Raw genomic sequence first — 12,203 nt, 5'->3', positions numbered from 1 at the left:
GAAAGTAGCTCGTGAAATTGTTTCTGAGCTGTCCAAATGAACTGCTCTGGAAAAATATAACTATAATTGATGAGTGTGATATGAATTATGACCTCTCTACAATAAAAAATGCCATTTTCTGAAGATTCTCTTTTCTAGTGTCAATAGGTTGAATAGTGAATGCTCCTCGGGATATGATGAAATCTTAAGGTTCGTCTTGAAAACAGGTCTTCTTGATTTGATAAAACCGCTACTTTATTCAGTAAACTTGTCTTTCTATTTCGAAATAGAATAAAAATAGGTAAGTTAGTCCCAAAAGAACAGACCTCATTTTCTGGAAAACTGCAGGTAAGTAACAATACCTCCAAGTAGGCCTTCGACTGCGTCAATCATATCATTCTCTCAAATTGTAGAAAACATTATGTTGCTGTCGACGGCCAGGTTTCAAATGTCGCTACTTCCGACCTTAGGATTCCTCAAGGAACGGTACTGGGACCTATATTGTTGGTGTTATATATCAATGACTTGGACACTCCAACTTCTGCAACTTCTGTTACGATGTATGCGGATGACACATCAATAATAGTATCTGATCGTGAGGATTCAACGCTGGAAAGCAAATGTTAACAAATGGTTCTCATCAAATAACCTCTATCTGAATATGAATAAGACTGTATCAATCAAATTTCATCATGGGTAACGTAGATGTGACGCATTAAGTTTCATTTTGTAAGAGCAGGATGATGAATGGGCTAATGTCTTCATTTCACAAAAAAAGTAATGGGCTTAATTGATAACTTGAATGCTAATGATTCTTGTAAACATGCTTTTAAATGTTTTGAAGTTTTGACTGTACCTTGTCTTTCAATTTTTTATCTATCCTTATATGTTTTCAAGAATGAAAAAGAAATATTCGTGTTGAGTAAAACAAAATATAATCTCGACACTCGACAAAAAAAATTGTTTTTACGTACCATTTGTGAAAAGAAAACTGGCCTATAACTCACCGAATCATTTGGCTCCTCGCAACTTGTTGCCTGACACTTAATTCATTTTTAGGCGTAACCTTAGGAATTTTTAGTACTCAGGAATTGATGTGTTCTAGTTCTAGTTTAAGTTTGGTTTGACGCATTGTAGTTGACGATTTCTATACAAAATATGTTTCTCACAAAGGAAAATGAAGTTCATTATTATTATTATTATAATCACAATTAAGAGTTCAAGTACCAGAGGTTAACTTCAAACCAAAAGGATTTCGATTATGGAAATTTCATCTTTTTCCGTCTTCAACCCATGTGGAGGGCAAAGGGCTTGGTAATTAGGTATTTAAGTCCTCAGAAAATGTCGATTCCGAAAAAAGAAGAAAACATATTGAATATGTTATAAAAGTAGAGGACAACATGTAAATTAGGCCATTCAGTTGAAGAAATTTCTCCTCAATTGTTCACGAATAAATGAATATAGTTATAATTTTTTACAAGTATTTTCAATTGAATACCTAAACGCACGCTCCTGTAGAAAACGACCCGAACGCTCATAAAATATCTTGTTTGCGATACGAAAATAAGGTGGACCTGGTGAAGTATCATAAACCCGTCTATAGCAGCTGTGGCAATTCATAACGAAATCACGATTTTGTTTCAGCACTGTGTTAGCGTTTTGTATCTATACTGGGCATTACTTACTTTTTACTATCAGGAATCAGAGTGTAGATGGTTATTCAATGCTCATGTTGTCAGATTTATGACTGTAAAAATCCCTAGATTGAAACAAACATGTCAATTGGCGGCGACCTGCAGCTTTATCTCTAAGTTTTATATTAGTCGAGCTGATATTTTTTTTTCAAATACGACCACTACAAAAACATACAACGGTAATTGGAATGGAAATGACAGTCTGTAAAAGGTCTGTTCACAATTCCAGCTGTCCTATCGCCCCAATGAAAGAGTCCAGAAAAGGCAAGACCAAAAATAGCTCACCATGTTTGATGAAAAGTCAAGGATTTGCTCACTGTTTTCTTTATACAATAATGTACCTGCTTATATTGAACAGACCTCCTATGTCAATAGAATCTTCTGGAAGTCTCTGACTTGGCCTTCGCCATTTCATTCAGAAAGTCCGGAATATAATCACTTCACATTCCATTACATAAACAGGGCCGGACCCTTCTCTTTCGGTGAAAATAACTCCATTGTGAAGCAATACAATCCGTGATTGAATATAATATAAACATAGTCACTATTATATTCAACTTTTTTTTTCAGTTGCCGGCCAATAAGGATACTCCAGGGAGTCACGAATCCAATTAATCTAATCCCAATAGATGAGTTCAAATGTATAGTACTATGTAGGAGAGAGTTAAGGACGTTCGATTTGAATACCGGTAGTTTTTTAACGAAGCTGAAGGGGGTCATGAACCAAAAGATGCCCTTCTATGGACTACACGACCAAACCCATCTAGTGGCACTTAGTAGGAACCGAATGTACATAAATCTTATGAATTTAGAAACAGGTAATAATAAATCAACTTTTTGATTCAGTGATAATACATTCTCATAGAATTTCAGTGGATGTTCATCGGTGTGTTTATACTGGGTGACAATTTGAAAACTTACAGTGGCTAAATCTAAATATAAGAAATCGCTGAAGAGTACTTCCATAACAGGGAGGGAAAAACAAAACAATGTAATAGCTAACTTGTATTCACTTACCCAGCTACCTCAACTTCATATTCTTGAATGGCAACCTCCTACTTGTGATACCTTATCTAAAAGCTCTCAAGAAATGCTCTTCAATAGTATCCTACAAAGCTACATTCGATGTAATGAGTTTTGATTTTTCAAACAAAACACTATTTATTTGAATTGAAATTTTATTTTCTATTATTAATTTAAGAAATGTTTAAAAACATTTTTATCACTATCATAGCATTATTATTAAGACTCATAATTATTTTTTGTCTATTTATACCTGAAAAAAATTGACTTAGTTGATATCTAAGTAAAATCAAAGAAGGAATTCTCTGAAAGCGTGTTTTTCAGTTTTTTAAACTATATTTATTTTTCATTCTTCAGTTTCATATGCTATAAAAGCGTGTCTTTTAGTCTTTTAAAACTATATTTATTTTATCTAAACTTTGGGATCAATCAGCCGCATATTGGTTAGCAAAATGACCATTGATATTTTCCGATTCCGGAGAGGTAGCCTGAAAATCAGCTACCAAGCCCAAGACAGCAGGCGCGCAAAAGAGGGTTATAAATAAGGCAGCACGCCGTCTGGTAATAAAAAAAACTTTTTTCAAATGAAGAAATACATGTGAAGTGAGTTTGAATTATATCAAGGAGGTGACCTACAGCGCCATCTGCCCGCGAATAGATCAAGCAATAATTGCTGTGTATTATATCACAAAATTTTACTCACAAAAAAACCTTCATATCTATATTCAAAAATTCAGAGGCGTTCTGAAGCTCACAATGTTAATGTCCGGTTTCGACAGAAAGTATCTGTACCCAAGCACAACACTTCGCTTTACCGATCTTGCTTCTCCTATGGCATCGCTAAAATCTACAATTGTATTCCCGATGATTTCAAAAACTTGTCAATCTTCAACTTTAAGAAAAAGGTTAAAAGTCTTTTGTTGGATGGTACTTTAGCAATAGACTTCTGATACATTGATGAACTTATGTGACATTCATTGCACTTTGTGACATAATTATTATTTTTATTTATATTTATATGTATATTCTTTTTCAGTTGTACTATGTTTATGAGAAGGTATATTCTTTTTTCTTCTGGAGGGACCAGTTTTTGTCACTGGTCCCTTGACGTGGTTGCGTGGAAGAGCGCTATTCTATCTTTCTCAGAAGATAGAAGAGCGAACGATGCCATTTGCTACATAACATCAATCAACCTTGTTCTTTGTAACTGCTTTTTGTGTAGCAATAAAAACATTTATTATTATTATTATTATTATCCCGAGATTGAGAGTTACTAACAAGCAAACATACATACATACATATAGGTGAAGCTAATAAAAGCGTGTTAAAAAAAAAGGACCGACCAAGATTACTGGACGAAGCAACGCAAATTGAAATACTCGGACAGTTTGCAATGAATCATACTTCATCGACTCGTCAGGTACTACAGTAACCGGGTTTTCCCGCGAATCTGTAAGGAAAGTACTTAAATTACATATATAATGTAAATCCTTCAAAAATTTGGTGACGGTGACCCCGACAGAAGAATAGAATTTTGTGAATTTACGACAGCTAGAATTATCGCCGAGCCTTGGCTCATGAAAAATATTCGCTTTACCGCTGAGTGCACTTTTTATTCAAATGGGCACGGAAATAAACAAAACTGTCGTTACTGGAGTGACGAGAACCTACGACTATTTAGAGAAGTGCATACGCAATACCCCGGAAAAGTTCATGTTTGGGCTGGTATTATGAGAGATGCAATTATTGGTCCATTATGTTGTTCCAGTTAGACCATGGTTAGATAATAATAATGCTGATTATTGGATTGGAAGAAGAGGTCCTATTGAATGGCCTCCTAGATCCCCCGACCTATCTCTTCCAGATTTTTTTGAGCCCACCTGACATCTGTTGACCTGAAAAAAATGAGTATCATTTTGAACATTTCTTCAATTATTAATAGAAAATAAAATCTCAATTTGAATAAATAGTGTAGGGTACCACTGAAGAGCCTTTCTCAAGAGCTTCGAGATAAAGTATCACAAGTAGGGGGTTGCTACTCAAGACTATAAAGTTGGGGTGGCTGAGGGCGAGGGGGTAAGTGAAAACAAGTTAGCTATTACATCATTTTATTTCCCCCTCGCTATTATGGAAGTGGTTTTCAGCGATTTCTTATATTTCATTTGGTTGCTAAGATATATCCATTGTAAGTTTTCAAATTGTCACTTTGTATATTATGTGATTATGTTGTTAAGTAACAATGTACTTGGACTGCATTTCCTGTGACATGAATTTGGATGTATTACCTGATTTTGGTAAACAGAGACGGCAAAGATTTTGAATTGAACCGAATTGAGCTCCCATCATGTCGGGTTTTAAAGAAACACCAATCTTGTGTCACTTGGTAGCTTGTTCAGCGTTTTTGACGGAATATCGTATAAGGGGAGGTACGCGATTCATTCACAAAATGAAGACCAGCACAGTAATATCTCGATTTCAATAATAAATATCTTCTACAAACAAAAACTTTTTATCAAAAAACACTTGAGTGAGGAGAAGAAAATAATGAGAATAATAAAATCAGAGGTAAATACGCAACCTATATTCAAACATCTAGATTGGTGTAGGTAATTTATAAGTAGGTTTATTTTTTTTGTGGATGAGATGGTACTATTCAGCTATTTTTCACTTTCCTTAGTGAATCATACTGACTCTTTGAAGAAGTCGACGAGTTTTTGAAGTCTAATCGATTCATTTCGAATCATTTCTAGATAATTAATCAGGAACCTTCTTCATTTTTCCACAACTGTTCCTAATACTTACGACACATCAACATATAATATGTTAATAGATAGGGAGATCAGACAGTAATCCGTTGATTAGAATCAGTAATTCGGCACTATTGTGAATGTCGAATCGATCCTCACGCTGGAAATCCCACCTTCAAAGTTACGACCTCATGTATATATCATTGATATCGAACCTAGCTAAAATTTTAAAAACTGAACTCATTTCTTGAAAAGAATAAACTGTGTGAAATGTCTGAATAAATCCAAGCCATCTATTGGTGTTTTTTTGGATTCAAGAGATATGTTTGTCTCAGTTGACCACACCAAGCTACTCAATACTTTAGAAAATATTGGGATACGAGGTATTGCACAAGATCTTTCCAAAAGTTACCTCACAAATAGAAAGCAACGAGTGAGAATAGGCGATAAACTCAGTGGAGAATGAATTTTATTGTGCGGTGTACCCTAAGGAACGGTACTGGGACCAATCGTTTTCAATATGTATTTGAATAACTTTTTCCATTGGATACTCACTCTAAAATTATAAGCTTTGCCGATGACACATTTTTATTCTGTGAAGATAATAACCTGTTCCACTCGAAACTGAAATTGGAAGAAGATTAGGAAAATGTGTTTTCATTTCAGACTTTTATTCATTAAATTTGGAAACACTTTCTATTTATCCTTTAGCAGTTATGATATTTCATTGCCGGACTATCAAATAAAAATAACCGATACAGCCGTAGCTGAAAGATTAAATATTTTGGCATTATACTGGACAGTCCTTAGTTCGCACAAGTTTTTACTTTGAGAGATACGAATTAGTCAATGTTAACCCCATTTTGTCTTTTATTACTCTTTTACTGGAATACAATTTGGGTTAGATATTCTTATACAGTGAACAGTGAATATTTGTTATAATAATAATAATTATATTAATAATACTGATTGTCATTATTATTCCATTATACATCGATAAATTCTATAATATATTATCATTTCCTTTTTGAAGGTGATTGCGTCACCACATTCAAAGCTGGTGAAGACCGCTTTCTCAATTCCCTGCTGGTTTCGGGGGACGGAAGGTAAATAAATTTGGGAATAACCCAAAAATCTACAAGTGAAAACTATTCGATAATATTTTTCAGAGTTCTTGTATGTGGCGACGAAACCCAAAAACCTTTTCCGTTACTGGTGTGGAACCTCAAGTCCAGAAAGTTACTGTATGATCTTAGAATTCCTCATCATCACTTCATCACCTCGCTAGCAGCAATCACATATGAAGGTAAGATGTAAATTATATTCGAGAATAGCTATTCGTAGGGGAAGGTAGGGTAAAGTGGCCACCCTAAGCTTTAAGCCCACGCCAACCGAATAAATATCAACCTTTTTACAGTTTGTTTGTTTATTATTATCCGTGTACTTATTGAGTCTCGATATTATATTGTTTACAGACCAATATTCTGATAATTTTAGCCAAATTTAAGATTGAAGTCGAAATGGAAATTTGACCACTTTACCTATCCAGGTCGAGTAAAATGGCATATACAAATTCATAAACGGGAAAAGTGGCCTACTTCAAATATAACATCCAAATTATGTTATCATATTTATTGAAATTTTGCATGGAAAAAATATTTAAGTAACTGAGACAACAGTTTCATTAAAGTTTTTAAAAAGTATTCTAATGCTACATATTAATTCACAACAAGCAACAGTCTTTTATTTTTCATAATCTTACTTACGTTCATTTATCATAAACAGTCATCATTTACTTATTATCAGCTTTTTATATTCATTGCAAAAATCAAGTCTTAACTTGTTAGCTTCTTCTCAAGTATTCATTAATAACAAATTAAATCAACTCTTAGTTATCAATCTATAGAATATAAGTAACAACCTCTTCATTTGTATTGGTTCATTCATAATTGCAATAGAAAATATTCTTAGGAACAAAATTCACACTGAAAGATATCATCGTTGTCATGACAAACAAAGCACGCTTTATTGGCCCACCGCTGACAACTGGAACACTGTATCCAACCATCTTCATGTTTTGATTCAGACCAAACTTCACCACAGTAAAAGCATTCAGGGCCATCATCTGTGTCATCATTGTCTTCAGTATATTTGTCACTTTTTTCAGCATCGTTCGTGCCATGTTTTTTTATACAAGTTTTGAGTGTTTCGGCAGTTTTAGTTGGAGTTGCCAACTATGTTTGTTCCTAATCTTTGCTCAAAAACAACACCGTAATCGTGCTTCAGCCACCGTATTCACAAGATTTGGCTTCCTGCGACTTTTTTCTGTTCCCAAGATTGAAGAAACCTATGAAATGAAAACTCACCTTATTTTATTACCAGACTCCGTATTATTCAAATGAATCATACTGTCATTATTATTTTTCAGGTAACTATGTTTGCTGTGTTTGTTACGAGATTGCTGAACCCAATCCGAATTTCATCGTTGTATACGATTTACAAAGCGGCACACTATTCAAGAAATGGAAGCCATCTTGTAACACGGTCTCCTTAGAAATAAGCTCGCAAGGAGGTTGTGTAATATCAGGACTCGAAGATGCGAGAATTCTTGTTTGGGATCTTATAACTGGTAAGTTTTACATGTAGATCACTGTGTATTTGGAAGAGGTTTTTGTTATGTTGATGTCTAGTGTTTTGTCGTCACTCTCTTAAGGGTGACTGACAGGCCCTCTGTACAAACCACATCGCACTCACCCAATAATACTCGAGATTTTTTTGATACGTTAACTATTTGATTGACGATTTAAAAAGGGTTGCAGCTTTAGATAGCGACAGCTATTTTAAGCTGTCTATGGCAGCTTAAAATATAATATTGTTACGTTTTTCCCCGTGGGTTCACCAATAATTAACTATACTGAATAATCAAACTCAACTTTATTTCACTTTGAATACAACAAACACTTCAACTAAAACTTCAACTGTTATTTGAATGTCTATCGCCTTACTAGATCACTTCGCGTACCGCACTGTAACGTCCACTTGACTGTGTCGATATGCTCACGGCTAGCGTTTTTATATCGTAATCGAATGCACTAGAAAATTTCGCCGAAATTCCGTCGAATTCAGTAGATTATTCTCGCTGCTTCTAGAGTGGCGGTGAATCATCGTACATTCGCGCACTCTTAGCTACGTCACCATTGGTTTATGGCTATCAGTGGCGGCCAGTGTTATTTTTTTCGGGCATGATTTACAACAATATTATCATTTTGTTTGAACTCTAGAGTGTTTTCTAAACTCAAGTGATAACAAAACAATTATTTTCAGGAAATTGTCGATGGTCATTGAGTGGACACACTTCTCCAGTTTGTTCTCTGAAACTGGATCCAACGGGAGCGATATGTCTCTCTAGAGATTCAGAATGCAGAGATAGATCGATAAGAATTTGGGACTTGAATAAAGGTAACGTATTATTTCCAAACGAATCTGATTCATTTATAATAGTGCATAAATATCAGTTAGATATATATTGGGCTGTTTCAAAAGTTGTCTGTTTTTATGAGTCTACTTTAAACTGTAATATCTCGAAGTAAACGCCGTTTGAATTAGTGTACTTTTGCCAACGTAACACATGTTGATTAATTTCATCAGCAAAGAAATTGGGTGCTCAGGATTCGATAATGTCGACGAAGGCCGTTTTTGCCTGATCCTGATTGGCGGAGTTTCCGCCGGTGAGAAAGTTATCAATGTGCTTGAAAATATGGTAGTTGCTTTGGCGAGAGGTCTAGGGACGGCAATTCGTTCAATTTTTGAAGGTGATTTGTGAAACGTGCGAACAGGCGTTGTCGTGGAGAAGGATCGGACCTCTTCTGTTGACCCGTTCCGGCTGCCGATGCAATTTTTGGTATATTTCGTCGATTTCCTCACTATAGGACTCTGCTGTTATGGTTTGGCCCGGTTACAGAAAGTTATAGTGAATCACACCATTCGTTGACCACCATACAGTAACCATGATTTTTTTGGTGTATTTTATTCGCAGTACCTGGGTGGTTCATCAGTGTCCAACATCTGTCCTAAACGTCTCCTGCTGTCGTAGAGGATCCACTTTCCATTACACGTGACGATCCGATCCAAAACAGAATCGTTTTGGTTGCGCAAAAGCAAAGAAGAACATTCCTCGAAACTAACATTTTTTACCGATCTTTCAAATCATGGGGCACCTACTTCCCAAGCTTTTTGACCTTTCCAATACTTTTTAAACCATCAAAAACCGCAAGGAAGCTGACGCCAGTTCTGACGTCAATTCTTTCGCAATCCCACACACCGTTTGTGATGGGACAGTCCTACACCGGACACTCCGAAACCGGTCTGTACATGATAACTACATTGATGTCTTATTATTGAAAGAATGACAAAAACATTTGAAAGAATTTCCTTCGTGAAGTAACTTGCACAAATGTCGGATATGGTTCGGTCTCAAAATCTTGCTATCGAAATTATTATTTTTTCAAGTGAATTGTGAATTTAGTATTAAGCCTAGAGTCACCAGCTCTAAAATTTCTATAAGAAAGCAGATTGTTTTATGGCATTATTTTTATTTTAGGTATTTTAAACTAATATTGTTCAAGTTATTCTCAAGGGTCTCCCAGTCGGGGTTTTTCAGTTGGTCTTCTAATGTATGGGTCTTTCAATATTCCCAAATAGCTTTACCTAAGCAACCCGTATATTCAAGTCTATTTCCATGTAAATATTGTACACTACAAATAGCTAGATTTTCAATTCCTTTATTGTCCCTTGTGTCCCTCATCTTGGGACATACCCGCTATTATGACTTTTCCTACCTATGTTAATTCGAACCTCTCCATACAATGACGATGCTAAACACATCTCTAAATACCTAGGGAAATTTGTAAAATCAATTCGTCACGTTTTGAACAGTGTAAGAGTACAGTCAGAATAAATCTTGCCTTGTCTACAATAGATCTTGCCAGTTATTTTTCTCATCCTATCTTTTCATAAGAGTTAATATAATTCTTGTGTGTATTAAGTATTCATACTCACGATGAAATAATCGTGGGTCAAAACATATATAATTCAATGTTCATCGTGGCATTAGCTGGGCTTGGCTTTCATAAAACAATTGAAAATGTGTCAATAGCGAAATAATTGCTCAAAATGAATTGCATTGCTTTAGGAAATCGTATTACAACTCCATGGTGGTGTTTCGTAGTGACAGGGAGTTATTTTGTATCCAACTGCAACTGCAAATGTCGAAAGAATAATAATATGTTGTGATGTGTATCCATCAATTCATATTGTTGCGTTTTTCCCGTAATTTGACAATAATTGACTACACTGTACAATTGAACTCAACTGTATTTCTCTACTACACTGTCAATACATCATAAAAACTGTAACTGAACTTCAGAACCGCACTCCGCTCAATCCGCACACACTTTCCGAACTAGACTGACTCTCCTACATCGCGGTAATGCTCATATAACTAGAAAGAAGTCTTGGAAGACGGTGGAATAATTCTCGAAAAGACGCAGTATTCCAGAGATCTCGAGAGAAAGAGAGACACAAGCGGGCCTGAGCGCGACCTTGACTAGGTAGCACTAGATCAACGATACAGGATTGCTTACTTTTGCAGTTTTGTTAGACACGTCACGTGATCTCGTGACGTAACAGTGGTGACTCTGGATTGATTCGGTACTGCATTTTTAAATTAAAATAAACAAATTTCATGTAAATTAAAATATTATTTTTATAAAGGATTGAATACTTAATATAAATGGATTAATACTAAGTGAAAATTTTTCTTTTGTGGATAATAGGGCGAGCTATTTTGCCCTTTCAAAAGTAAGAGGTTTCATCAGTTTTTTTATTATTTTCGTGAAAACTGTAACTCCCCCAAAAATTTTGTATTGAACTTTGTTTTAGATAATAGTATTATCTAAAAAAAATTTCATAACTTTTTGTTCCATCTTTTATAATAAACGCTTGATAATCAAAAATATATAAGTAATAAATTGTTTATAGGTGTAACAACTTTTTTTATTTATCTGACAGAAAATACATGATACGGTTTTTATTTTTTATTAAGAAAATGAGAATTTAATATATTAATATATCAATAAATTAGTATGTTAATGTATTATAATACTACATTAGAGCAAAAAGGAACTACTTCAACCACTAAATATATTTGATATAATTTTTTTTGCATGAATGTAGAAAAATAAATTTGAAGGACTAATGTATTACTTTAATTTCGATTTTTTTTCTATTATCAGAGTTGTTTATTTTTTTTCTTTTGAGTGACCTATTTTCGTCGGCCTTTAAGTTGTTATATTCCATTCTGATAATTGTTCTCAGTTTGCAAAATTCAAAAATAATATTTGCAATTCTTTTTGAAAGAGTTTTTACAACTCCTAGTTCTTTTCTAAATTCATTTAAATGATGTTTTTCGAAAAGCTTGTTCCACTTTTTAATTTTTTCTAACCAATTATCTGTGGGTTTAATAAGACCTCCTGATGAAAGTTGCTGGACCCAAGAAGGTATATTATAATTATGATCTTCTGCTTTCATTTTATAAGTATAATCGCCCAAACCAGGTAGATCATTTTTATGCTTGTTAGCAAAGTATCCAGCAATATATTCTAAAGAGTCCTGTGTTATTTCTGGAATATTTGTATTTGAAGTTGAAGGAATGTTAGTAGAAATATCAGAACTACTAGATATGAAAATGCACTACTGCAAT

General features: G+C 34.5%; 1 protein-coding gene across 2 annotated transcripts in view; it reads left to right on the top strand.

The window, feature by feature from the left end:
* LOC111512330 (NACHT and WD repeat domain-containing protein 2) overlaps window positions 1-12,203 on the top strand; it is an 87,367-nt gene that overhangs the window by 71,651 nt on the left and 3,513 nt on the right. For both annotated transcript variants that reach the window (XM_074180821.1, XM_074180820.1), the window contains exons 16-20: window positions 2,244-2,491; window positions 6,477-6,549; window positions 6,613-6,749; window positions 7,872-8,072; window positions 8,768-8,902. In XM_074180821.1, the coding sequence (XP_074036922.1) occupies window positions 2,244-2,491; window positions 6,477-6,549; window positions 6,613-6,749; window positions 7,872-8,072; window positions 8,768-8,902 (794 nt within the window). The remainder of the gene's footprint in view (window positions 1-2,243; window positions 2,492-6,476; window positions 6,550-6,612; window positions 6,750-7,871; window positions 8,073-8,767; window positions 8,903-12,203) is intronic.

The sequence above is a fragment of the Leptinotarsa decemlineata genome, unplaced genomic scaffold (assembly GCF_025532065.1).
Source record: "Leptinotarsa decemlineata unplaced genomic scaffold, Ldec_3_MD MMD2_tig00026307_RagTag_RagTag, whole genome shotgun sequence".
NCBI classification, from domain to species: domain Eukaryota; kingdom Metazoa; phylum Arthropoda; class Insecta; order Coleoptera; family Chrysomelidae; genus Leptinotarsa; species Leptinotarsa decemlineata.
This window is presented reverse-complemented; position numbering and strand designations above follow the sequence as displayed.